Genomic DNA, 25,208 nt, shown 5'->3' with positions numbered 1-25,208 from the left:
AGAATGTGAGGAAAGTACAGTCAATTTCACTTCAACTCGAAACATTTTATGTAGTAATAACTCTGTTGAGTCAGTGCTTGAATTTTCATAATCATTTTATTTGGATGTTAACTTTGCTTTCTGAAGAATTTCCAATAAACTAAACAGGCCTTTCCAGTAGACCTTCTTTCTTACCTTGGGAACTGACATGTCTCCTGACTTACTCTGAACAAACTTTTGCTTGTTACCTCCTCTTGAGCCTCACACAAGCCCCAGCTGTTTCACTGTCCTTGATGAGCACCCATCGTGCCTCTGGACTAGGGCTCCTGACCCTTCCCGGGGTTCCCATACGTGTGGGCCCGGGGACTTAAAGCCATACTAGAAAGAACGTAACAGAGAAAGTTCATGGCAAGGGCAAAATTGCATCTATGTGTACCTGTATTCATGTATGGGTGGGGGTGTGTGTGGGCGTGTATATATACACATTATGAATATATATATGTGTGTGTGTATATATCTATCCCTCCCTAAGGGTTTAGAGTCCCTCTTACACTCTTTAAAGCTTCAAGGACTATATAGGAAGCATCATGGTTTAGAACAAAAAGCTTGGATTGAAGGGATCGGATTTAATCTTGGTCCACCGCACGGAGTAATTTACCATATGCTGACCTTGAACAAATTGCCTAGCTTCTCTGGGCCTCGTTTTCTTCATCTGTTAATACTAATATTACCTAGTTTTCTGGATTCTTGTGAGGACTCTTCTTTCCTCCCCTGTCTTTATTTTAAGATATAAAGATGGCCTCAAATTTTTTGTTTAGTGTCATGAGAGATACTTAAAAAGATATTTAATATAAAGTACCTGGCACTTGACTAGTATTTCCAAATGCCTGTTTTCTTCTCCCTCCTTAACATAGATTTATTCTTTACTAGGTATTCTCTTTAACTTTTTAATTATAATAGGTCCTTACAAGAGGCTAGTTTATTAGGTCAAATTTATTATATCAAATGCTATTACAGTGAAAATATCTGAATGGGAAAGATATTTTATAAATCCTGTATAGATGACAAAGATGCATCCCCCTGCATACACACAGCTCAATGCAGTGTATGGAAAAATAGTTGTATTTTTTTTTTAATCCATAAGGGAACAGTTTTGCCTTAAATTCAAAAGTATCATAAGAAATCTTATTAATTGTAAAATTTGCTTTGTATTCTATTATTTATGAAAAATTATCTTGAGCTTTAAGTGATTTTTTTTAATTGAAATAAATTGATAATTTTAAAATTCCCTTTTCTGTGAAGGAAGTATTTTTCTTAGTCACTTAAGTGAGATTTTTTTAAAAATTCATAAAGTAGTTGTAGTAATAATTCTTTGCTCCTGTATATATACCTGGGAACCTGGAAGAATAGATTATCATTAGTATTATTGATTGCTTTCAACTTGAAAGGTTGTTTTTTCCCCCATTGTATTTACTAATCTAAATGTTGTACAAGATTTAATCAGAGTTGTAGATGTCAAATTAGTTTTTATTTCTGCTAGGAGAACTGTCTAGCTTGACTTATCAGATACAAGAAATAGGAATGTGAAATTTGGATAATGTTCTACTTGCATGACTATTAAATAATATTGCATATAAAGTTTGAAGTGCTTTTATGTTCCTTGCTCTGTATATCTTTTTTTTCCTTCCTATTTTTTTATTCCTGGCTGTTATGCTAATGCAGTGTCTTATCTTTGGTCTTAAGCCATTGTATTAGATACAGTTAGTAAAGTTAGAACTGTTTGACAGAAAGAATGAAAAAAACCTTTCTGCCTGTTTTATTATCATAAAATAAGGCATTTTCGCAGTTGCTTGGCATAAGAATTATTTTTAGTTTATAGTCTGAGGGTCACTGTTGAAAAGGTTTATGTATTTTGTTTTTATTTTCTCATCTTGAGAACTTATATGACCCAAAACAAGTTCAGCGTGAAAACAAAGTTAAATTCTAGGTATGCATTGGAAAAGCTTACTTACATAGGTCGGTGCTGTGCATTTGGAAAACTGAGGTATAAGAAAAAAAATTTACCAAAACATCTGAAATAGCAAGTACCAGGTGTGTTCTTTGGATTTAAAAATGCTGTTTAGTCCATGCTAGTTAGGAAATGCTCACATCTCCTGACAGCTTTGAGAGTTCTGTAGCTCACTCTCCAATACAAAATATTAGTGTTTTTAAAAAGTAACTTAGTACCTCTGAAAGAACACTTATTTAAGTACTCAGATTAGTCATGCTCAGCATGCTTAAGTTTTGTACTTCCTTGACAGTCCAGTAATTAAGACCACTCCTCACTAGAGCTGCTAGGGACAGAGGTTCAAGCCCTAGTCAAGGAACTAATATCCCACATGCTGCCCAAGCACAGCCCAAAAAAAAGAGGGGCTTAATTATTTCTGGCTTTGATTCAATAGAGTAAGAAGCCAGTTTGTAAGTAATTTATATTTTTTGCAAGTATCCATGTAAATACATTACTTGAAAGACCTAGGAATGCAGAGTTGCAGTTGAGACAGTATCTGTTATTTATAATTTATCTTTTTAAAAAATACATGTAATTCCTGGTACATCTACCCTGTTTACTTACTGTAGCAGTTTCCTTTTTTTTTTTTTACCAAAAAAACATTCTACTAAGACCATTTATTTACTGAAAAATGTTGATATACAAGTTAGTACTGGAAGAGCCTTGAATCTCATTCCCTTTTACCACTTTAATTACAAAACATATTTTCAAACCTGAAAAGATGTTTTAATACATTAAATCTTACTTATTTTCAAACTTAAAATGATTTTTTAATGTATTAAGTCATATTTACAGTAGAAAGTGGTACTTGAATAAAGTTTCTAACTTTGCCAAACACCTATCTAATTTACTTTTATATTATATGTGTCAATTGCCAGTGTGAGAAGACAAAATGAAATACGTTGTGAAAGGTAAAGACCATATTATTTTCTGGCTCTGCATTATAAAAGGGAAATCTCTGTGGTGGAATATGTTGGATATGGCAGATCCTTTTGAGCATATACTTGAATTTTTTTAAAAAGCTTTAGGTAGCACACAGCAGTGGCTTCACTTTTAACCTTTCTGATGTTAGTGTGATGTAGGATCAGAAAGTAAGTTTTCCTAATGTCACAGAATAAATGAATTAGTAGGGTGGGATGAATTAAAAAACCTGCCTCAAGCATTATGATTTCTTACCGTTCTTTAGCCAACAAAGGAGAAGTCTAATATCTGACTCAAAAGTCCCTTCCCCTCTAGGTTCTGTAAATTTCTTTAAGCACCAGTAGTGCCTTTAGGAAACATACAACCTAAGCATTAAGATTTTCTCTTATAAATTGATTTGACATAAAATAGGGGTCTATATTGTAACAAAAATTCTACAGCTGTGCCAACTTACAGAAAAAAAAGTAGTAACATTTGGTGTTAAGTGTGTCCTCTAAGAATTGTGTTGATACTTAAATTCAGGTAAAACCTGATCAGCCTGTAGAGAATGAGACATTCAAAATAGAAAAATAATTCTTCAAACCCTCAATGTGGCTTCTGCACCCCACCCTCCTTTCTCTGGTTATAAGTATTGCTGATTCCTTTTGGGGGAGTTGACCAGTGAGCACATAGAGCCTTTGTTTCCTGATTTAAAAAGTAAAATTTATTGGAGAGGTTCTCTCTTACCAGCAGAGAGCTAATTGTGCACTAGAATCAAAGTGTGTTCTCAGTGAAGGTCCCCGCAAAGTTTCCCGCCGCGCCCTGGTCTTCGTTTCCAGCAGCCCCTGTGTCCTGGTTGCCCCTCGGGGTCAGGCGCTCACATTCAGTGCACTTCCTGTGGTGTGCTGTAATATGCCCTCAAGACGTGTCCCCGACCCCCTCAGCTCCAGAACTGGGCTCCAGTTCTGCTCTCGGGAACTGAGGGTTTGCCTGAGCCCCGGCTGCATTAGGATCCGAGGCAGGAAGCAGAGTTCCTGAGGCGGGAGGCAGGGAATTGTGGGAAGTGGCAGTTACTTCAGGTTTGTAGCTTCGAGATGGCTGTTGGTACCAGACGGGCAGCCACGACCACGCAGGCGCTGCTGACCAGTTCCTGACACGCTTCTGAAGTTGCCGATGGTTTTTTCCCCCCACTCGAAGAGAGGACTTACGCATTTTGAACAGAATTAGTAGGATGTCAAGTACAAGCACCAAAAAATTAGTTTGTACGTTGGTGCTGTTTGTTACGAAAATAAGAGGTTCCCTTTGTTTTCTAACTCACTGTAAAATGCTCAGTTCATGAAAGTCATAGCATGGATGACAGCGAGACAAAGATACGTAAACTATTTGAAATATATTGTATTGAAACATACAATATAACCCTATTTGACATGTTTGTCTTATTTTTGCTTTTATTTCATTACTCTCTGTTTCCTGATTCTGTCTTGTGCCTTCTCCTGCAAAAACCCGCCTTAGACCTGTGTTGCGTGGTGGGTCTGCTGCCGCCACTTCTAATCCTCATCATGACAACGTCAGGTAAACTCTGAGACTTTGTAATTACCAGGGTGAACAGTTGGTTGAATGTGTTATTTTGCAGGCCATAATGCATGCAGTAGCCATGCCTTTAGATTGTAGCTTTAACCTCTAGAGTTTTCTCTAGGTGGACCCCTGCTTTTCTCTGAGAACAGTGAGTCTAATCCCTCGTGACATTTGGCCAAGAGAGTGTAAAGAAAAAGTTATAATACATCTCTGTGTGAACGTCTGAGACGGTGTATTTAAACACACTTTTAATGGACGATCATGCTAGTACACAGAAAAAAATAATCTTAAACCTTGCTTTGTGTGCATTATGTTAATTGTTGCCTGAGGTTCTGTCCACCACTTCCTTTTTAGTTGTTAATTGTCTATAATGTCACTTTGTCACTTTCACTGTATAGATAAACATGTCTGTAAAGCATCATTTTAAATTGGGGAAATTAGGATTGACAGCCTGAAAGGTTAAATGTTTAGAAAGAGAATTTAGTTTTTAAACATTTTTGTCATCTGTTGATGAAGCTTTTCTCTCTTACTTTGTCCCTCTCACTTTGAGTAATGCTTAGCCTAAAGTAGGCATTTCTTCCTGTCATGCACAAGGACAGATAGAATGGCACATACTAATACTTAAGGTTCTCAAGTACCCAAATTCTCATTTCCCAAGTTGTTGAAAAAAAAAAATGGTACAATAATGATACCAATACTGTAATTTTTTCAGAGCCAATTTTATTTATTTTAAGCAAAATCTGCAGCAGTAGATTTCAAACTGGCAGCATTATTTCAATGATGAGAGGAAGCGAACTGGCACATTTCATTTTTAGGTAGAAGAGGGAAACATAGGTTTCCCGTTAATACTAATTTCTGATTGGAAAATTGAAAAATGTGTCCTTAGGAGTCCCATTCCACTCAACTGACTAGTTTATTTTTACATTATTAACAAGTTTTTCCTTGTGTATTTCTCATAAGTTTGTGATCCTTTTATTTTTCTGTTATTTTAAGCCAATGATCTGACTTAGAATTTCTTACAGAGATTTTAGGTCTGATAAATACATGTTTTGGTTAAAACACACATGTTTTAAGTTGAATTATACAGGTAGAGTCTTTTGCATACCCTTAGATTTCTTAGCAAATGAAGATTTCCTTTACAGATATTTAAAACTATAGTTAATTCAGAATGTAAGTTGTGGGGAGTTCTTTCAGTTACAGTTCATTTCTCTGCATTCAGTCTGGGTCCGTTTACCTTTGAAGCAGTTGCTTCTGTTGTTTGATTTTTTCCTCCCAATTATTTATCTAATATATGACCTCACAGAAATAGAAAACTTTTACTTTAAGGATAAAGTGTAGAGAAGAGGAATCTTCAACCTTTATTTTTTTCCACTGTCTAATAATTCTGCTTAGTGTTAAGAGGAATTCAGATGTTTATAAACCCATAGTTCTAGCACCTACTGACTTAGTAGTTTACGTCTCTACCCGATGCAGTTATTCTCAGTACTCCAGTATATTTGCTCTATTCCCGTGAAGGAAAGGGCAGATCACCTACTGAGTTGGTAGCTTACTTCTCTACCTGATGCAGTTACGCTCAATATTCCAGTGTATTTGCTCTATTTCCCCATAAAGGAAAGGGCAGATTAGGAGAAAGCCAGTTAATTTAGCCATAAAAGGAGTGTTTAGAGATCATTCTAGGTTATCTGAAGTCAGTACACACCAAGTGTCATTGAAACCGCAACCTGTATAATTCTAATTGGTGTTCAGAATGATGGCACTGCAGGATTATAAAATTTAAAATTGTTTCACATTATTTATTAAAGTAGTTTTGAATTATTTTCAGTAGCATTTATAGCAAAAAGATTTTCTAAATAGACTTGTCTTTAACATGTCTGAATAAAAATATAATTCTCTTCATACCCCTTCGTACCTCTCTGTATGGTAATGTGCTTTTTGTTATGGGGACTTGCTTAGAGTATTAAAAACATGATGTATGTGCCAACTCTAGATTACATAGGAGTAACTTTTAAATCTGATTTATTTATAATCTGCTCATTCAGCAAAGTTAATGAGCCCATTTTATTGAAATAGTCATACAGGATTAAATAGACTGTACACGTGTGAGGTGAATTATCAGGTGTGTAAGTTGTATCTTACTTAAAATATATTTTAAAAATGAAAGTCGGGACAGAGAGGAATAATAGCATTTGTGTGTTTCTCAGTAGTTGTTTGTCATTTATTTAAAAATCAATGCCCCTTTAGAAGTAACTGCATTTGAAAAAGAACAACTTTTTAATGTTTTCTCAAGAGTTTGTCTTAGTGGCCTTCCAGCATTATGTTATACACAGCTCCTTAATTACAGTCCTTAAATTCTGGATCTGAATGTAGCGGCAAGGTGTGTTCAGGTTATTTTAGAACTGCTTCTCTGGAGATACAGGAGAGATTAGATAATTGGAAATAAGAGGGGAAGTAGAAATGGCAGTGAGAAGAGATGGAGAAATAAAAAAAGACCAGTCTTAGGCTTTTAGCTGGAGTTTGTTTACTTGGTATTCCCTGCCAGTGAGTCTCAGCAGGGACTTCTGAGCAAATGACAGCTCTCAGATCTTTTCAACCAGGTATCCTTTTTTAACGCTGCCAGTCTCTCTGAGTTGAAAAGTGTCTCCTTATTTACATCCTTAGTCTGGGTTTCTTCTCTTTCTCTGACCTTCAAGACACTTTCCCAGGATTGTGGATAGTTGTTCCCTTAAGCTCTTCTTTTTATTAATACCCATTCAGATTGATAAATATTTTAATAATTTGTACTGTTAAATACCAGTCTTTATAACAGTCCTCTGAGCGTTACATAATATGTTACGTGACTTGCAAAGTATTTTTAGTTCTGTTCTAATATTAAATCGTGTTTTATTTCTCAGGTATGGCATTTCAAATATAGATGCAATGATTGAAGGAACTTCAGAAGACATGACAGTTGTAGATGCAGCTTCATTAAGACGACAGGTATTTAATGTACCAAACAGCATGTGACCCTAAATTCCATTCATGCTACATGTAAAGTGGTAGTTCCTAACATTTTATCCATTTTATCATTTTTCTCTCCATTGTAATCCATGAATTAAAATACTTTCTCTATCAAACTGTTTATTAAACCATAATTGATCTTCCCATTTTGATTAAAGATATATTAAATCACAGTTTACAGGTTTTCATCAGCATAAAACAGTATTACCAAAATGGATTGATGTAATTCTAGCCAGTAACACAGGGTGTTAACATTTTAAGCAAATCTATACAGCTGTATATTGCTCTGAAGCTGGGATAACCCTTCAGAGTTGGAGCAGGGAACCTGGGCCTTTAACACCATCACAAACCAGTTGTTGGGTGCACACTGTCTTTATAAGGGAGCATGAACTTGGCGAGACAGTTGTTTGGCCCAGGGCTGCTCATAGTAATGACCAACAGCCAGGAACTGTGCTGTTGACCAGTGACCCTCCTGACAGGTAGAGAATCAGCATTTTAGTCCTGAAGGGCCTGGGTGGCAGGTCACAGGGCCCACTCCAGTAGGTAAATACACGGAGCCCTCTGAGTAACTCAGAGAAAGCATAAAGCAGTTAAAGCGGGCTAAATAGGAAAAACTGAAGCTGAGTGACAGAAGCTTTTAAGAGAATTTAATGAATTTAAGCTGTCTTGGGTAACATTTTTTTCCCTATATACAACTTTCTTTTTTGGTGCCGAGTGAAACTTCTCATGTTTGTAATAATTCTTTTGAGAAAATAAGCTACTTAATAAGAATCTGATTGCATCATGCATTAAAGCTTCTATTCATTTTTCGATGTTGTTTTTCACTCAGATAATCAAACTAAATAGACGTCTACAGCTTCTGGAAGAGGAGAACAAAGAACGGGCTAAAAGAGAAATGGTCATGTATTCAATTACTGTAGCATTCTGGCTGCTTAATAGCTGGCTCTGGTTTCGCCGCTAGAGGTAACCTCAGCTCTCAGAAATATTGTCTCAACAGCTGGAAATATAAAGAATTTGCAAACTTCTTTGTTTTCTGTCTTTGCATTGTATGCCGTTTCACAGTCCACGCCCTGAAAATGTATTTCTCCCAGAAAGGAGGGGGAAGGACTTACATTTGCAGAAGTAAAGGTATATTCTGTCACTTGACTGTATTTACTTTTAACCAGTTCTGCCATAACACCTACTTAAAATTCACACTTTGCATGTTTTGTAAATAGGATCTAGTTGGGTTTTTTTTTTAAGGAATTTTTTTTTTTGCCTCTTCAGTCTGCACCACTAATTCTTGAGTGTGAGAAAGTGTATAGAAAATGGGTTTAGCGAAATGTCTGTAAAGGAAAAATAATACTTCACTTTGTCCTATTTGTAGTGTTTTCTCAAACCCCGTTAGATTAAACAATTTAGTTAATAGGCATTTTTGCATCCACATGTCAACATTAACACTACTGAAGTCCTGGTCTGGTGTCAGATTTAATAAAATCAAGCCACCCCATGTTTCATGATCACCTCCAATAAAATAATTCCTAACATTTTAAGCGGTTTATCTAAAATGTGGGTTAAAATGTGCATTTTTATTTTTATTTTGCAGATGGTTTTCTATAAAGTACATTTTTACTAAGTCCGTGTGTGAATGATTTAAAAAAACTACAGAATAAGGTACAAATGTAGTGTATTTAATAAACCGTCAACCAAAGCTGTATTTGTCTGTTGAAAGATTTTATTTCATCATATTGTGCTGTGTGCTATATTCCATGTCATATTTCTTTATATGCACCTAAGTCTTCCCATCTCTGGAGCAACTAGTACAGTTAATGACATGGCAGGGAGCAAGTCAGATCTTCATCCTGGTAGTGGTAGACACTGGTTTTCTTACAGCTGTTTTTCTAACATGTATTGTCTATGAAGTGATTCAGATAGAAGCACCATCAGTTCTGTTGCTTCTTCCGTTGTGTTTAGCTGATGTTCTAAATTTCATGACATTAAAAGCATTAAGCAAACGAAGTGCTGGAGCCTTTAGTTCCCAAACTATTTGTTTTTTTCCTTTTTTTTTTTGGTTCAGAAGTGGATAGAATTTTACTTAGGTACAGCATTCGCCATACATCTTCAGTATCTTTCTACCAAGGCAGTAAGTTTTGAGAAAGGCAATTAGGGGAAATTCCTTAGATAAAGGTGTATTCAACTGTTCTTTTCTTGCTTCTTCCCTGTCCTTCAAAAAATACTTGGAGGAGGGATTCTTTTCTTTAATTCTTAGGGTTTATCATGAGTTTGGTGGCAGTTTTTTTTTTTTACCCATGAAAGTCTTCTGACTTTTATATTAATAATATCCTTGTGATATCATTCATTATAGCAATTCTCTTTATATGTATATCTCAAGGTAATTTCTGTGAATAATTGAAACTACAAAAGTGACTTAAAAAACAATCAGGGTGGTCAGGAAATACATCTTAGATATTCAAACTGAATCTCAAAGTAAATAAAGATGTGATTTCAACAAGCAGAGAATGAAGAAAAGATTTCAGATGCAGCAAACAGTGGGAGAAAAGGATACAGTTAGGGCCAGTAACCCATTGTTCAACCTCCCAGGCTCACTAGGGCCATTAACAACTAAGTAGCAAGTACAAGTGTAGCAAGTGCCACTACTTTCAGAACTCTATTTAAAGGTTGGATTTTTTTTCACTTCTGGGAATATTTGTTGAAGCATTTGCTGGTTATTTACATTTGGGGGATGATTTTATGAAAATACATTTGCAAGAGAGCTTTCCTTCTTTTCCTGCATGAATGTCTGTTATCCAGCTTCTTCATTATAATTGTCATTGAATTTGAACTTTTTCTGGCCTCAGGTTTGGAAAATGTAATTACTGTAACTGTTCTTTTACTTACAGTTTATTCTCCCAATAAACAGACAGTCCTGTGAGCACAGCACTGACCTCAGCAGTAAGCAGTTTCAGCAGATACACCACCACAAGCCCCACGGTTAAGAAATTGATAGATTGATGGAGGAGGAGGGAAATAAGGCTCATTAATGAATTAGAGGATTATAAAAATATTTTATGAAGGAGAAGGAACTTGAGATAAATGCTGAAGAATAGGGAGAGACTATTTCAGATGGATACAGTAAAAAAAAAAAAAAAAAAATTTCCAAAACGAGATTGAACATGGGGGTGGAAGTGAGAAATAAAAAGCAATGAGCTTTGTAAGTAACTTAGGTTCATGTTGGGCTTCCCTGGTGGTTCAGACAATAAAGAATCAGCCTGCAATGCAGAAGACCCAGTTTCAATCCCAGGGTCAGGAAGATTCCCCTGGAGAAGGGAATGGCTACCCTCTCCTGTAATCTTGCCTGGAGAATCCCATGGACAAAGGAGCCTGGCGGGCTCCAATCCTTAGGGTCACAAAGAGTTGGACACATTGAGTGACTAACATTTTCAAGTATAGGTGCATGTTGTTGGGTTGGGGGTGGAGGGCGTTTTTACAGACATACATTTGTAATTTTAGGTATCAGGGTAGAGATAACATGTAACCAACCCACCGCAAGTGGCCCATCAGCCTTAGGCATTTAAGGGCATTTAGGTGTATCTGCTATACACCATGGCAGCAGTTCCCACAAGACCAAAACAGCAAAGAAATAACTTACCAGCCATTTCAGCCAATTGTGCTACTGCCAACCATCCTTTCTTTTGCCTTCCGAAATGAGAGGCTCAAGTCTCTGTTCATGACCCTGTAGAGAACTGGGGTCATCTCAGCCATTTCCAGGCTGATGAGGATTATATACATCATCACTGACTTGTTTAGTCAAGTTCAGAGAGCTGTCACATTTACTTATGTTTTAATTTTATGACTCTTAGCAGTTTGGCCCTCATTTAATATGCAGTGAGTCTTGGCTAAAAGCTGAGTTCTAAAAATCGGATTCATTTCTGCAATAAAGTGTTCATAGGATTGCTACTTTGTATCAGGTACTGTACTTGGTCCTGACTGTACCAGAGTGAATAAAAGAAACATCCTTGTACCCGTGCAGCTTATGGTCTTATGGGGGAGAGTGAAATTTAAGGAACAAGCACAAGTTAAAATGCTGTTGCCATTTCGATAAGTACTGTAAATGAAAGAATGCTGAAGGAGAGAGGATGGGAAGCCCACTTTTCATTAGGCTGTTAGGGAAAGCCTCTCAGAACAAGTAACTTGTTACACTGGGACATGACATGAGGTATGATAAGAGTGGTTTCGGTACTTGCTGATTTTTGTTGAAATCATGCACTCTAGGAAGGCTTTCTCAAGTAGGAGATGTTTAAGGGTAAGTAGGTATTTATAGGAGCATAGGGAGAAGATCTTTATAATTTGATTCAGAAAAAAAATGCCTGTAAGCTCTTGATGTTACTGATTGGGGGACGCAGGCAGCCATAGGAATTGTAAATTATTTCTAGAATCTTAAGCCCAGTGAATATAATATATAAGTAATTGAAATAAAAATGCAGGCATGATCATAATTCAGAAAATGGTAGATTTTGAATTTTGTCTATAACATTTTAATATGGCCAATACACTGTTTTGTTATCCTGTCTTTTGAACTTGGCATATGTATAAGCCAGATTGTGAAAGACTTGATTTTCCCCCCAGGTATTGATTGTTTTTTAATTACTATGAAAAATGCAAACATAAGAAAATTGAATCATGTAATGAATTGCCATATACCTGTCACCTAAATATAATAATTAACATTTTTCCAAATCTTCATTTTTTAGCTGAAATGTCTTAAAAACATGATGTTTTCCCCAAACACATAAATATGCATTTCTGAAAAATAAAGACATTTTCCTGCATAACCATAAAACCGTCATCAGTCATAAAAAACGAACAATAAGTCCTTAATAATACCTAAACCAGTCCTTGTACATGTTCCCCCAGTTACCCCTGACAAGGTCCACATAGTCCATTTGCTTGAATCATACCTCTCTTTGGTCTCTTAACCTAGAATAGTTCCCTCAACCCATCCAACTTTTTGTTTTCTTTCTTGTACTACATTTTCTTGTTGAGAACAGTTGACTGTTATGTGCTATCCCACCTTTTGAATTTGTCTGAATATGTCCTCTTTTCTTGGATTTCCTGTAAGCTGAATGAGGTCTGAAAACTTGATTATATTCAGATTACTTTTCACACTTGAACAGCTTGGTCGGTTAGGGGCACCAACTTTCTACACAATCAAATGTTAGAAGTGTTAGTTGCTCAGTCGTTTCTGACTCTTTGCGACCGCATGAACTGTAGCCTTCCAGGCTCCTCTGACCATGGGATTTTCCAGGCAAGAAAATGTTGCTGGTCCTCCATATAATATGCCTGTTTTTTCCATATCCTTTGTTCGACTGTATCCAGGGCTCTTGTACCCACAGATTCAGCCAACAGCACTGAAAATCATGTGGTACTCTGGTATTTACTGTTGGGGAAAATCTGCTTCACAAGGGGACCTGCACAGTCGAAACCCCAGTTGTTCAAGTGTCAATTGTATATATTTATTTTTAATTATAAAGAAATACAAAAAAAAAAAGAGAAAAATCCCATACTTTGACTTCTATTATAACTTCTGTCCTGCTTACTCTCCCTCCCTTTCTCCACATATGAGAATATAGTTAGAAAATCCAAATAATACACAAGTATAGAAAGACACAAAATAACCAGAAAGCTTCTCCCCACTTTTCTCCAAAGTCAGTGACTGATATTTTTCTTTCCATATGAGAATTTGCATTTACCAGCATGCTTAAATGTGATTTGTTTTTTAATTATATCAAGGTTGACTTTAAAAACAACCTTTGAAAAAAAAATAAAATAAAAACAACCTTTGGGCTAAACTGACTCATCCACAGCTTTCTAGTTAATGTTCTATTATTGAACTTCTAAAAGCATGTCTTTTAAAGGTTCTCAAATGATTTAAACTAGTATTTCCATTTTATTGTTATTAAACTACACGATTTGGCTTCTTCGCTTCGAGACTCCTCCACACAGACAGCCAAGGAAGCCAATGATGATCTGACTGAGTCCAAACAGCATCTCGAGAATGCCCACGAGCAGCAGGCCTAAAAATACTGAGAAATGGATAATCCTGTGTTTGTTTTCTATAGAATTGAAGTGCAAGTTGTGTACTCTCCAGTTACTGACTGTTGTGTTGGTGATGGAAGGATTGTTGGAATCCGTAGGAGGCACACAAGAGTCTTCGAAGAACCACTGCAGATCAAAGGATTCGTGGTAATTGGCACTGAAAAAAAAAGGAAAGAAATGATTAAAAAAAAAAATACTCAGAAATACTACTGACCATCTCGAGAATGCAGCGTGGCCTCCAGAAAAGGACATGTCCAGTAAAACAGACACTGCTTTTAAAATATTGTGCCCTGCCCCTCCCCAAAAAAGAAGATATTATGCCCAGAAACTGTCGCTAGGATCAGGGTTCCAGAGGATGTACCCCTGTATGTTTAACAGCTATAAAAGGTTGATTCATTATGTATCTCCTCAACAAGCACTTCTAGGGCTTCCCTGGTGGCGCAGTGGTAAAGAATCTGCCTGCCAGTGCAGGGGACACAGATTCGGTTCCTGGTCCAGGAAGATCCCACATGCTGCAGGGCAACGGAGCCCGCAACTCAGGCACAGCTACTGAGCCTGTGCTCTAGAGCCCGGCAGTCGCAACTCCTGAAGCCTGTGAGCCCTAGTGCCCGTGTTCCGCAACAATAACCCCCACTTGCCGCAACTAGAGAAAAGCCCAAGCAGCAGCATAGCCATAAATAAGAAAAGTGAAAGTGGTGGGTTGCCGATTCCTTCTCTGGGGGATCTTCCCAGACCAGGAGCCCAACCCGAGTCTCCTGCATTGGCAGGCAGATTTTTTACCACTGAGTCACCCAGATGGAAGCCTTCTGATTTCCTATTTCAACTCTATTAGTGAAGGGAGTTTCTTTGGATTTTGATTCACAACTGTGGTATGCAAATTTTGAGAGATTTTTCTTTTTTAACCAAGATAGGGAAAAAGGGGAGCGATTTTCTTCCTATAACCACGAAAGTGAATGCTAGTTGTTTTCCATACTGAACAATATATAATTAATGAATGAGATTGTTATTTTCTTTCAGTTTTACCAGTTGTGCCTAGATTAAGGCACAGAACCATTTTAGAAGACTGAAATGAACCATTACCATGTAACTCTTCAGCATTACGTGCTACTCCGTGACTTAAACTTTTGATTCAGCCCCATGCCTATAGTGTATTTATATTATGTTTGCATGATTCCACTGGCTGCTGCTGTTTCTTTTTTAGGGCTTAGTGGTAAGCCTCTAGATTTTATTTACTTAACTGTGTTTTCGTTCAGATTTTCAAAGTAATATATGCTTAGGTTTTACAAGTATAATGGGGCTTCCCTCATGGCTCAGACAGTAAAGAATCTACCTGTAATGCAGGAGACCTGGGTTCGATCCCTGGGTTGGGAAGATCCCCTGGAGTTGGGAATCGCAACCCATTCTGGTATTCTTGCCTAGAAAACTCCATGGACAGAGGAGCCTGGCGGGCTACAGTCCATGGAGTGTCATAGAGTCAGACATGACTGAGTGACTAACACTTTCACTCATTGCGCTACAAGTTTGCTTTGATCAGAGTTAGTGCTCCCTTCGCTCTCCGAGGGCATCCTCCATTACCATTCTTTGAGGATGGAAGTTTCTGGTGCACATTTTCAGAAACTTTTTATATCCATGCACATATGCTGCCATAGATTTTTGGAAGACAAGGATAATCCATCCAAGAGTACTCCTTTTAGCCAAAACCATACCCAAAGCATTCTGAATGCAGTGATTCCTTCATTTCTCTGAGATTGGGCCAACTGGGGTTACTGTACTAAATCTGTAAGACTGTCCCGTGAGAGAAAACATGGCACCGGGTCAGCACCACATTCTTCTAACCTAATTAGCTGCAGCTGTGTAAGGAAGCAAACGGTTACTCACGTTAAGTTTTTAAATGAAAATTCACAACTGGAAGTTGCGTTGCTTTGAGAGTTGCAAATGAGAGGGCCCTCCGCGAGAGCCTGGACGGACACCAGCAGGCAGTATGCAGCTCCAATGACTGTGATGGCATTCAGAAGTGATGAAAGAAACATCTGAAAAATAAAGTAGGCGCGTTTGCACACATTACATGAGCGTAGTCTGTCGCAAGTTTCAGCAGCATATGTGGTCTTTATCATCCACCACTGCCATTGTCCAGCTCCCTTACAGACCTCATTCTTAGGATCTAGGTGTGATTAGGTGGGACTTGTGCAAGAAAGCAGAGGGCAAGGTCCCTGCCATTCAACTAGACTTCAAAAGATCACTGGTCTTGGACTTCCTGTGGTCCCGTGCTTAGGAATTTGCCTGCCAATATAGGGGACACAGGTTTGATCTCTGGTCTGGGAAGATCCCACGTGCCACGGGGCTAATAAGCCTGTGCCCCACTACTGACCCCGCATGCCTAGAGCCCACACTCTGCAAAAGAGAAGTGCACATGCTCTAGCTAGGGAAAGCCCACACACAGCAGCAAAGACCCATTGCAGCCACAACTAAAAATCAATAAATGATCATTGCCATTGTTTCTGAAAAAGCTGAACTTTTATGCTCTACCTGAACCTTGTCCATTTCAATGGACCACTACAATGTGTCAGGACCAGAGAGAGACTATAAATAACTAGCAAAGTAACTATAATGCTAGATAAATACCAAATGTCAGAAAAGGGTTTTTTTTAAATTAATTTTCTAATTTATAGTTATCAATATGTACAGTTTTAAACAGTGGCTCTTACCCCTGGAAGCATATTAGAATCACTTAAAGTGCTTTTGAAAAATATTGATACAGGATCTTAGGGAGGGCCATAAGCCGTGGGTATTTTTAACATTTTCCCCAGGTGGTTCTAATGTTCCCATCAAGCTGAGAATCATTGCTTTAAAACCTTAGACAGCCAGGAATATTTACTGTGATTTCTGGTTTATTGATCTGCTTGCTTCCTGAAAGAATTGTGAGAGGAGTCCTGAGTTACTGTGTAACCATGTTCATGGCATAAAGAGTGGGAATTTTGGAATCTGATGGTGGCGGTGTGGATACAAATCTACCTGCTAATGGTGTAACACTGGCAGTTATTTGCTTCCTCTGAGGATTAATTTCTCAGTCAATAAAACAGAAATCATAAAACATGGATTTTCAGAAAAATGAGATAACGTGCTTGAAAATGTTCTGAGTACAGTGAAAGACTGGAGAAGGAAATGGCAACCCATTCCAGTATTCTTGCCTGGAGAATCCCTTGGACAGAGGAGCCTGGCAGACTGTAGTCCACGGGGTTGCAAAGAGTCATACAAGACTGAGGGACTAACACACACACAGTGAGAGAAGGTTAGTAAATATTAATTTTCTTTACTTTTCAAACTTTCTTTTTTTTTGCTGCACCAAATGGCATGTGGGTTCTTAGTTCCCTGACCAGGCCAGGGATCGAACCTGAGACCCCTGCATTGGAGGTGTGAGAGTCTTAACCACTGGACCACTAGAGAAGTCCTCCTTTACTTTTGACTTAGTTACAACCTTAAACAACCTTATACATACCAAAATGTTTGGGGAAAAAAAATGGGATGTTCTCTTTTTTGGGGGGGGGAGTGTTCTCTTTTAACTTAACTGCATAAGGACAATTAACATTCTCTTCCTAGTAAACCTGTCTTTCACGTGCATAAGAAAACTGAGAGTACTTTTCCCTAAGTACTTTATACATATCTCAAAAATAACAAGTACTTGAGTATTATGAAACTGATTACAGCTCTTAGAGTGACTTATAAATCTCCTTTCTTTGAAAACCTTTAGACTGAAATTGAAGATTGAGGAAAGGTCCGAAAGTTGGCTCCAAAAATAAAGTTTTACGGGAAAGCAGAAAGACCAACTTCAGTCTCAGTATTATTGTCTAAATCCTCCTAAATAGCACGTGTCTAGGACCAGTCCCACCACTGGAGTCACACAGTTGATGCAGTTGATGCTGACGCCTCGGCGACTTTGCTGAGATGCCAGGTACTGCTTCTGCCCTTCTGCTCCCAGACCAGCCGCACTGTGCTCACCCCGGTTTTGTTGTTGCAGCACGCTCTTTTCCTCGCTGCCAAGGACATTGTTGTTGCTGGAATAGCCTGGAAATTACATCAACAGGAACGATGAATATGATTACTTCTCAGCAGACGATAAAGCAGTAATCTTCACCTTCTGCTTACCAGCAGTTGTGGGAAGCCAAGGCTTCAGAGAACAAGAAGGAAGTGTAGCTATGTCCTTTATCTTGTGATCCCTGTCTGGACCATAAAGATTACAAGAGAGGGCAAAGGATAGGAGATTTCAGGATAGCAGTTTCAGACTTTCCCGTCTACATTTTAACACTACTCTGAGTCATCATGAGAGAGACTTGGATTTTAAATACAGTGAGTTATTTATTAATTATGTTGACAGGAATGTTTCTGAAAGAGTTGGTTGCATCATCCAAAATTCACTTTTTTTTTTAAACTATAATCTGCAAGCACTTACCCAATTTCCCTAAAATGGTGTGAGTTAATCCAGCAAGTGTTCAGAAAGGAAATTGATGGTTTTGTCTGCCTGGCAGTTGGGAATTAAGAATTCTATCATCACCCTTCTCCCACTCCCAGGGTCACTACCAGCTCCCTCATTCCCCAAACTTGTGATTTGAGGATTATTTTTAGCTCCACATTCTCCTTTCTACTCCTGTGTCCATGGCATGAAACAGTTTCACTTCACATTGATGTTCAGAAATCTTGTATTACATTCAATATCAAAGGAACACATACTGCTGGTGAAAGCTGTAAGGAATGATGTCACATTCTCAGGAGTTTAAGTTCAAATGTTTACAAATAACTAGTCAGCAGCTGGGGCAGGAGACATAGGAGATGCGGGTTGGATCCCTGGGTCAGGAAGGTCCCCTGGAGGAGGGCATGGCAACCCACTCCAGTATTCTTGCCTGGAGAATCCCATGAACAGAGGAGCCTTGGTGGGCTGCAGTCCATGGGGTTGCAAAGAGTCAGACACGACTAAAGCGACTGAGCAGGTGCTCATGCAGTCAGCAGGTATGACTAGAAATTCTTCCTGGAAGAAGTTTTATATCGTTGAAGGGAGGAATGTCGATTACTTCCTTCCACTTAAGAAATTTTAGCCACAGGCTAAAAAAATTGCTAAAACTTTAGCCACAGGCTAAAATTGCTTTTTTGTTTTTGTGTGTGTGTGTTTTCTTTTTCTTTTTTTTTTTTTTTTTGCCATCTCAGCACAGCTGCCCTTGGGTAGTTCTCTGTCCTCCCACTCTTTTCTTTCTAACATTTTGTTAGTTATAACAGCATGTGTTTTAGTTTATTCACAACCTCATAAAAATCCTATGAGTTAGGTGCTAGTTATCCCCATTTCACTGGGGTGGAAAACTGAAGTCCAGAAAGCTTGAGTAACTTGCCTGAGAAAGTGGAAGAGATGAGGAAGAGGGGGGTCAAAGCTGGCCACTAAGGTTCCAGAGCCCAGACTCTTTACCACCATTCCAACCACACTGGCCAATTCGTAACAATTCTCTTTTCCTTCACAGAGCTTATTCATTCTCATCCCTACCACCACCGTCACCTCCCTCAGTCATCTCAATGTTCTCCTAATTGCTCCTTCCCCCCAATCTATCTTTCCAATACAATGTCTACCTTTATCCTTTCAGAGCAGATCTAAGATTGAATACCTTGGTTTAGTCACTAAATTGTGTCCAGCTCTTGGGACCCCATGGACTGGGAATCTACCAGGCTCCTCTGTCCATGGGATTTTCCAGGCAAGAATACTGGAGTGGGTTGCCATTTCCTTCTCCAGGAGAACAGTCTTACAAGGCAGCTTTCCTGACAAACTTCACCCTTCTCTGACCATGAACTGACTCCGAAAACACTTTGTATTTTTATCAAGCTTTGCTTACAGACTGCCTTGAACACCAGCACCCTTATGATTCAGAGGGCACGTGTATGTATGGTAGCCTAGACCCTCAATTGCTGAGAGCCCAGAAGCAAAGAGGAAAGAAATTTATGCACCCAAATAGGTGTCAGTGTTCACGGGCTAAACATCTTACATTCTACCTGTAAGTGATACTGCCTTCTGAGCTTAAGGAACAAATTGTTTAGAGCAGGAACTGGCAAACTATGGCCCATCAGCTGCTTTTTTGTAAAGTTTTATGAAAACACAGACATGCCCATTCACTTAATTTTTCATGCTGGTTTGGTGCACAAGCAGGAGGGGTGAATAGTTGTGAGGGAGACTGACTGGCTCCCAGAACTTAAAATATTCACTAGCTGGCTTTTTTGCAGGGAAAAATAAAAGTTAACCCCAATTTAGAAAATTAATTAATCCGTTAAAAGAAAGTTGGAGCATCCATTACAATATAATTTAAATGGATAAGTCATTCCAGGTTCCTTATTGATATAAATTAAACTCTGCTAAATTTCTTGAAGATTAATTTCAGAGATGCTGAAAGAGATACATTCATAGTTCCCTTCTCTTACAAAGGGGTTTTATAAATAATAGCTTTTCAAAAAAATAAATAAATAATAGCTTTTCATATATGAATCCTCACCTGGTTGACTTCTGGCATATTGACACATCTTTGTTACATTATTACTGGTAACTTGATAACTCATTGTATTTCAACCATTTTGCCCATTCAGAATTTTGGAGATTAGAGGGATTCTTTATAGGATTTACATTAAAATGTAAAAGTGTGTGTGTGTGTGTGTGTGTGACTGAATTATAAATCTTCCAGTTTGTCTTCTACAAAAATAAGTAATCTGGAGAATACTCTTTCTCTTCAACTCTTAAGCACATTAGAATGTATCAGAGTTTTTGTGAGCCTATTTTTCTTGATAGTCTTTTGTTTTTATAAAGAAAATTAGCATTGTTCACTTTTCATTACAGAAGCCCATACTTTCATCCAATTTTAGAAATAAGGCATATGATTTCATAAGAAGTCCAGAATAGCTTTAGACCACTACAACTCTGTTAGAATGCAGATTTCTGGGATTCGTCAAAGTACTTGAATATGAAAGTAACACATAAAACCGTGGTTCATTATAAATATAAAAATTGTATTTTGAAAATTCTTATTAAACAGTATTTTCTAATTTGTTTAACGTTCAACAATTTCTACTCTAAGACTTTAATAATTGATTAATTATTACACAGTAAGTGAACTCAATAAATAATCATGATTAAGATTTGGTTTATAATTGACCTGTAAAATAAAACAGTCTTTATTTTTTAGAGGAAATATTTCAAGGAAACATTTCAAGTTGTTTTTTTGGTACTTGGGAAAAGAATGTGTATTGATTTTCCATTTAGTAGATAATACATGAAGATAGTAACTTAATATTTGAATACTCTTAGTCATGGTTTCAAAGATGAAAAGATTCGTTTCTGTTTTGGGTAAATCATAAAGCCGTAAAATAACTGTATTTTATGAACTGATCAATGATGAATTCCATAGTTTTTATTATTAACGATTTCCTGCAAAATTCCCTGTTTTTGAAACTAATTTAAAATGCTACAGATTAGAACTGGATTTCAAGAACTATGATGAAAGTACTTATTAAGGGAGTGATTTCTTCTTCATTAACTTTTCTGTGTATATACAAGTATATTGAGAGTTCAATATTTTGAACTAAGTCAGTATTTAGATTGATGTAAAGGACACAATTCCCTTTGAAAAAGATATTCTTCCATATTCTATACATGGCCGAGGATCAAGAAAATAACCCTTCTATCATCCACCTATTTGCTTGTGAGCCTATTCTAGAGTTTGAATCTCTGTCAATAAAATGTCTATTGAATGCTTCAGAGAGTGGTTGATGCTGTGAAGATGCATGATACTGAGTAATAGCAAGAACCTGGTGTGATAGCAATACATTGTTAGTATTTATTGAGGGTGATAAAGGAAACTATCTGGAAATAAAGTCCAGATTCTCTGAAACAGTTTCATACTTATGTAATCTTTCTATGCTTTGGGTTCCTGGTTACTTGAGTTTATGGGTTAAGCTGTAGATTTTGTCTTTCCCTTTGTCAGCCTGAAATCGATGATGAGGATTATGGTGCTAATACTGATGGGAAACAGAGGCTTGGAATCTGATAAATCTGGAATTGGGTTTCACACCTACTGTGCTACCTTGTTAACATTCTCAACCTTCTCTTGGTCTGTTAAAATACAAATGTTAATAGCTACTCAACCAGATTTTTATAGAGTTTAAATAAGATAGTGTAATGTATGAAGTCAGTGGCCTCTCTTTCTCTGTTTCATATATAATGACCCAACAGCAAGGAGATCAAACCAGTCAATCCTAAAGGAAATCAACCCTGAATATTCATTGGAAAGACTGATGCTGAAGCTGAAGTTCCAATACTTTGGCCACCTGTGAAGAGCCAACTCATTAGAAAAGACCCTGATACTGGGAAAGACTGAAGGCAGAAGGAGGAGAGGACAACAGAGGACGAGATGGCTGGATGACATCACCAACTCAACGCACATGAGTTTAAGCAAAGTCCGGGAGATGGTGAAGGACAGGGAAGCCTGGCGTGCTGCAGTCCGTGGGGTCACAAAGAGTCGGACATGACTGAGCAACTGAACAGCAACAACAACAAAGACCGTTTTCTTGTAAGTCAGGGAATAAGACTAAGAAGAGTAACTGATCATCATTATAACACAAAGGCACATCCAAACAAGGGTGCCTTTCTCTAGCATTCATGAGACCACCCTTAAGTAGGTCCTCAATGGTATAACAAAACCAAGCCTCTTGAATGCTGAATTTTCCAACTTTAATTACATTCCCACTTTTACTGATATGGAAGCAAAATCACAAGATAAATGATTTGCTAGTAGTAACATACTGGGGACACAACCAGAACTGAGATATTCTGCCAGGTCTGAAAACAAGATTTGTTGCCACACCATGGGTCACACCTAACCCACCTACATCAGAATTCCCAGGAAAAGGCATATAAATCTGCATGTATTACAAGTGCCTGGGGTGATTTATGACCAGGTACGTTGGGCATTTCTACCTTACACTGCTTGGCTACAGACTTCAACAAAGATAGACCTATTAATAATTATCACACTTTAAACAAACACCATGATGTTTAGGTTGTAAGTAAGATCTGAGTCAAAAAAGTCCCTGAGGTTAGAGACAGCCAGGGTTTCAAGTCCCAAACCTCTTAGGTCAACTCCCCTAGGTGCAGGCAGTGTCATATTCATGCCTCACAATTTTCATCCAGTAGGTTCACTGGGCATGGAATGTCCTTCCTACTGAGCACTTCCCGCTCCTATTGTATTCCCTGTGAATACCTAGAGACTGGGATTGGCAGAAGAAAAGCTGAGGCAACAAATTCAAAAACTCTTTACTGCTACCTCTGAAGCTAGGGAAAGCAGACTTATATGAGAAGAAGTATTGAAATGGAGCAGCCTCCTATGATCCTTGCCCCCCAGGTCCTCAGCCTGCCTTTTGTCTGTGGAAAAACTTTAGCCAAAGAATAAGGTTAATCAGAGAAGCGGGAAAATGTAGAAACAAAGCAAAACAGTGAAAGGAGACCAAATGATAACAATGTAGTCATTAAACAGGCTTCCCTGGTGGCTCAGATGGGAAAGAATCTGCCTGCAATGCAGGAGACCGGGATTTGATCCCTGGGTCGGGAAGATCCCCTGGAGAAGAGAATGGCTGCCCACTCCAGTATTCTTGCCTGGAGAATTCCATAGACATTTTAATTCCTTCTCGAGTGCTGTAGGTAGTATTCTGAGCCATATTCTGTGAGCTGTCTTATAGATACTGAAATCCCTGCCAGGTAGAAAAAGTTAACTACGTGGCAACCAGAATGTAGCCATGACATAAGCGGCCACAATTCTGAGAACCGGCCTTAAGAAGATTGGAACGAACTGAAACTGAAGACTAACTGTACCTAAAACAATCGAGATGACTCTGGCCAGACCACTGGTGACCGATTTCAAGATGACTGTCAGAGCTGACTGTACTGTTGCATGTAGCCCCCTCCCTTTGTCTATAAAAGCTCCTGCCCACTGATTGTTAGTTTGGGGGAGTTCGATTTTGGACAGGCATTCCCCCTACCTCCCCCCCACACACAATTGCTGGCATCCAAAATAAACAAAATTTCCTTGCCACCAGCCTGAACTCTCATGGCTTTTGAGCAGTGAGCTGCCAGACCTGTGTTTGATAACAGTATGATACATAATAACCCAACCAACTTTTATCAATGTATTATTATTTTTTGGCCCAAGCTCCCTAGCCTATACCACGGTTCATTTAAATTGCCATTCTTCACTGATGCCCATACAAGTTAATACCATACCCATTCCCCCACAGTATATCCTAAGCCAAGACATAGCTCACTGCAAGGCTGAAAGGTTGTCTTTAGATCATCTTCAATATAATAAGCAGGCCTTCCCCAGATTGAGTCAAATAAATTTCACTCACCATCACACCTGCTCCAATAATTCCAGGGAACCACCATTCAAAGCAGGAGATGGGGTTTTCAAAAAATTGGCCTTCATCCACATAGTTGACAATTAGAGGTATTGCATTGAGAATTACTCCGAACAGAAGTAGAACCAGCAGGCTGAATCCATTGCAGGCTGTCCATCCTTCACAGCAGGTCATGGTCACCCCTGGTTTAGGAGTCCTGTCTGGGTGGCTGTTTGTCTGGCACTGTTTTGCCTTTTGTCCTGTGCCTTCTAGTTAAAGCTCAGCACCTATTAAAAAAATTACAGAAAGCAGGTCAGAGTCCAATAGGGCAGGACATTATTATGAGTATTACAGGAAGTAAGGATGATTTTATATTATGATGGGGTGGAGGAAGATAGGTGGAAAAAATCTGTGCGTGCTACTAGATAAATTTATGCATGAAAATAGGCAAAAAAAAATCTTTAAAAAAGTGTAAAATATACTCTTCTAATGCATTTTGTTTTACTCATGCCATATAATAAATAAAAATAAGAATATCCAATTAATATAACCTATTTTTTTGTAGTGATATTAATATCAACTATGAAAGTTCCTTATTTTGAAGTTGTTCAACAAAAAAAAGAATATATATTAGATTGGGAGAAAAAAAAATATTTTCTCCACTGCAAACATTCTTAATTAGTCGAAATGTTAGGGTTCAGTTTCAGGCTGTATGCTCATACACACAAAACAGGCTTTCTACTTCTTAATCTCTACCCTATGAAGACTGACTCTGGGTCCTCTCTTCGTTTCCTGAGATGCCTCTATTTTCTTTTTTTTTTTAATTTATTTTTTAATTGAAGGATCATTGCTTTACAGAATTTTGTTGTTTTCTGTCAAACTTCCACATTTACCAGCCACAGGTATACACATATCCCCTCCCTTTTGAGCCTCCCTCCCATCTTCCTCCCTACCCAACCCCTCTAGGTTGATGCAGATGAGTTTCCTGAGACATACATCTAATTCCCATTGGCTATCTATTCTTATAATGAATTTTCTCCTTGTTAATACTTTAAGTGGGTTTCTTTCTTTTTTCTTTTCTTTTTTTCAAACAAAAGCTGGAAGTTACTAACACCAAGGATAGAAAAGTATACAGATAACTTGTCACATGCCGTACTAAAACAGCAAAAGAAGTTCAGAAAAAAAGGAAGGATTCTATCAAGATGGGCAAAGAATCAGGATTACTCTAGGC

At 38.0% G+C, this 25,208-nt stretch overlaps 2 protein-coding genes across 13 annotated transcripts in view; one reads left to right on the top strand and one right to left on the bottom strand.

The window, feature by feature from the left end:
• Positions 1 to 9,188, top strand: part of MFF (mitochondrial fission factor) — a 28,257-nt gene extending 19,069 nt beyond the window's left edge. For 5 of the 12 annotated variants that reach the window (XM_065930432.1, XM_065930437.1, XM_065930433.1 and 2 more), the window contains 4 exons: positions 2,905 to 2,937; positions 4,439 to 4,498; positions 7,393 to 7,477; positions 8,328 to 9,188. In XM_065930432.1, the coding sequence (XP_065786504.1) occupies positions 2,905 to 2,937; positions 4,439 to 4,498; positions 7,393 to 7,477; positions 8,328 to 8,459 (310 nt within the window). In that variant the 3' untranslated portion in view covers positions 8,460 to 9,188. The remainder of the gene's footprint in view (positions 1 to 2,904; positions 2,938 to 4,438; positions 4,499 to 7,392; positions 7,478 to 8,327) is intronic. The other 7 variants (XM_065930434.1, XM_065930435.1, XM_065930440.1 and 4 more) reach the window with 2 other exon arrangements.
• Positions 9,189 to 13,438: 4,250 nt separating this feature from the next.
• Positions 13,439 to 24,763, bottom strand: TM4SF20 (transmembrane 4 L six family member 20). Its single transcript, XM_065930448.1, has 4 exons — positions 23,990 to 24,763; positions 17,570 to 17,635; positions 15,452 to 15,603; positions 13,439 to 13,730 (listed from the first exon to the last, which is right to left on the bottom strand). The coding sequence occupies exons 1-4, from the start codon at positions 24,170 to 24,172 to the stop codon at positions 13,439 to 13,441; spliced, it is 693 nt and encodes a 230-aa protein (XP_065786520.1). The 5' UTR covers positions 24,173 to 24,763.
• Between the last annotated feature and the right edge of the window lie 445 nt (positions 24,764 to 25,208).

This window comes from Muntiacus reevesi, chromosome 3 (genome assembly GCF_963930625.1).
Source record: "Muntiacus reevesi chromosome 3, mMunRee1.1, whole genome shotgun sequence".
NCBI lineage: Eukaryota > Metazoa > Chordata > Mammalia > Artiodactyla > Cervidae > Muntiacus > Muntiacus reevesi.
The sequence above is the reverse complement of the archived record's forward strand: the minus strand, read 5'-3'. Positions and strand labels throughout refer to the sequence as shown.

Excerpts from the sequence above, each read along its gene's own strand:
- TM4SF20 (XM_065930448.1), bottom strand. The coding sequence starts at position 24,172 with ATGACCTGCTGTGAAGGATGGACAGCCTGCAATGGATTCAGCCTGCTG. Across the intron at positions 17,636-23,989 it reads TTATTGGAGCAGGTGTGATG|GCTATTCCAGCAACAACAAT; the intron begins GTGAGTGAAATT and ends TGTAATTTCCAG. Across the intron at positions 13,731-15,451 it reads TTTTCATTTAAAAACTTAAC|TGCCAATTACCACGAATCCT; the intron begins GTGAGTAACCGT and ends TTTTTTTTTCAG.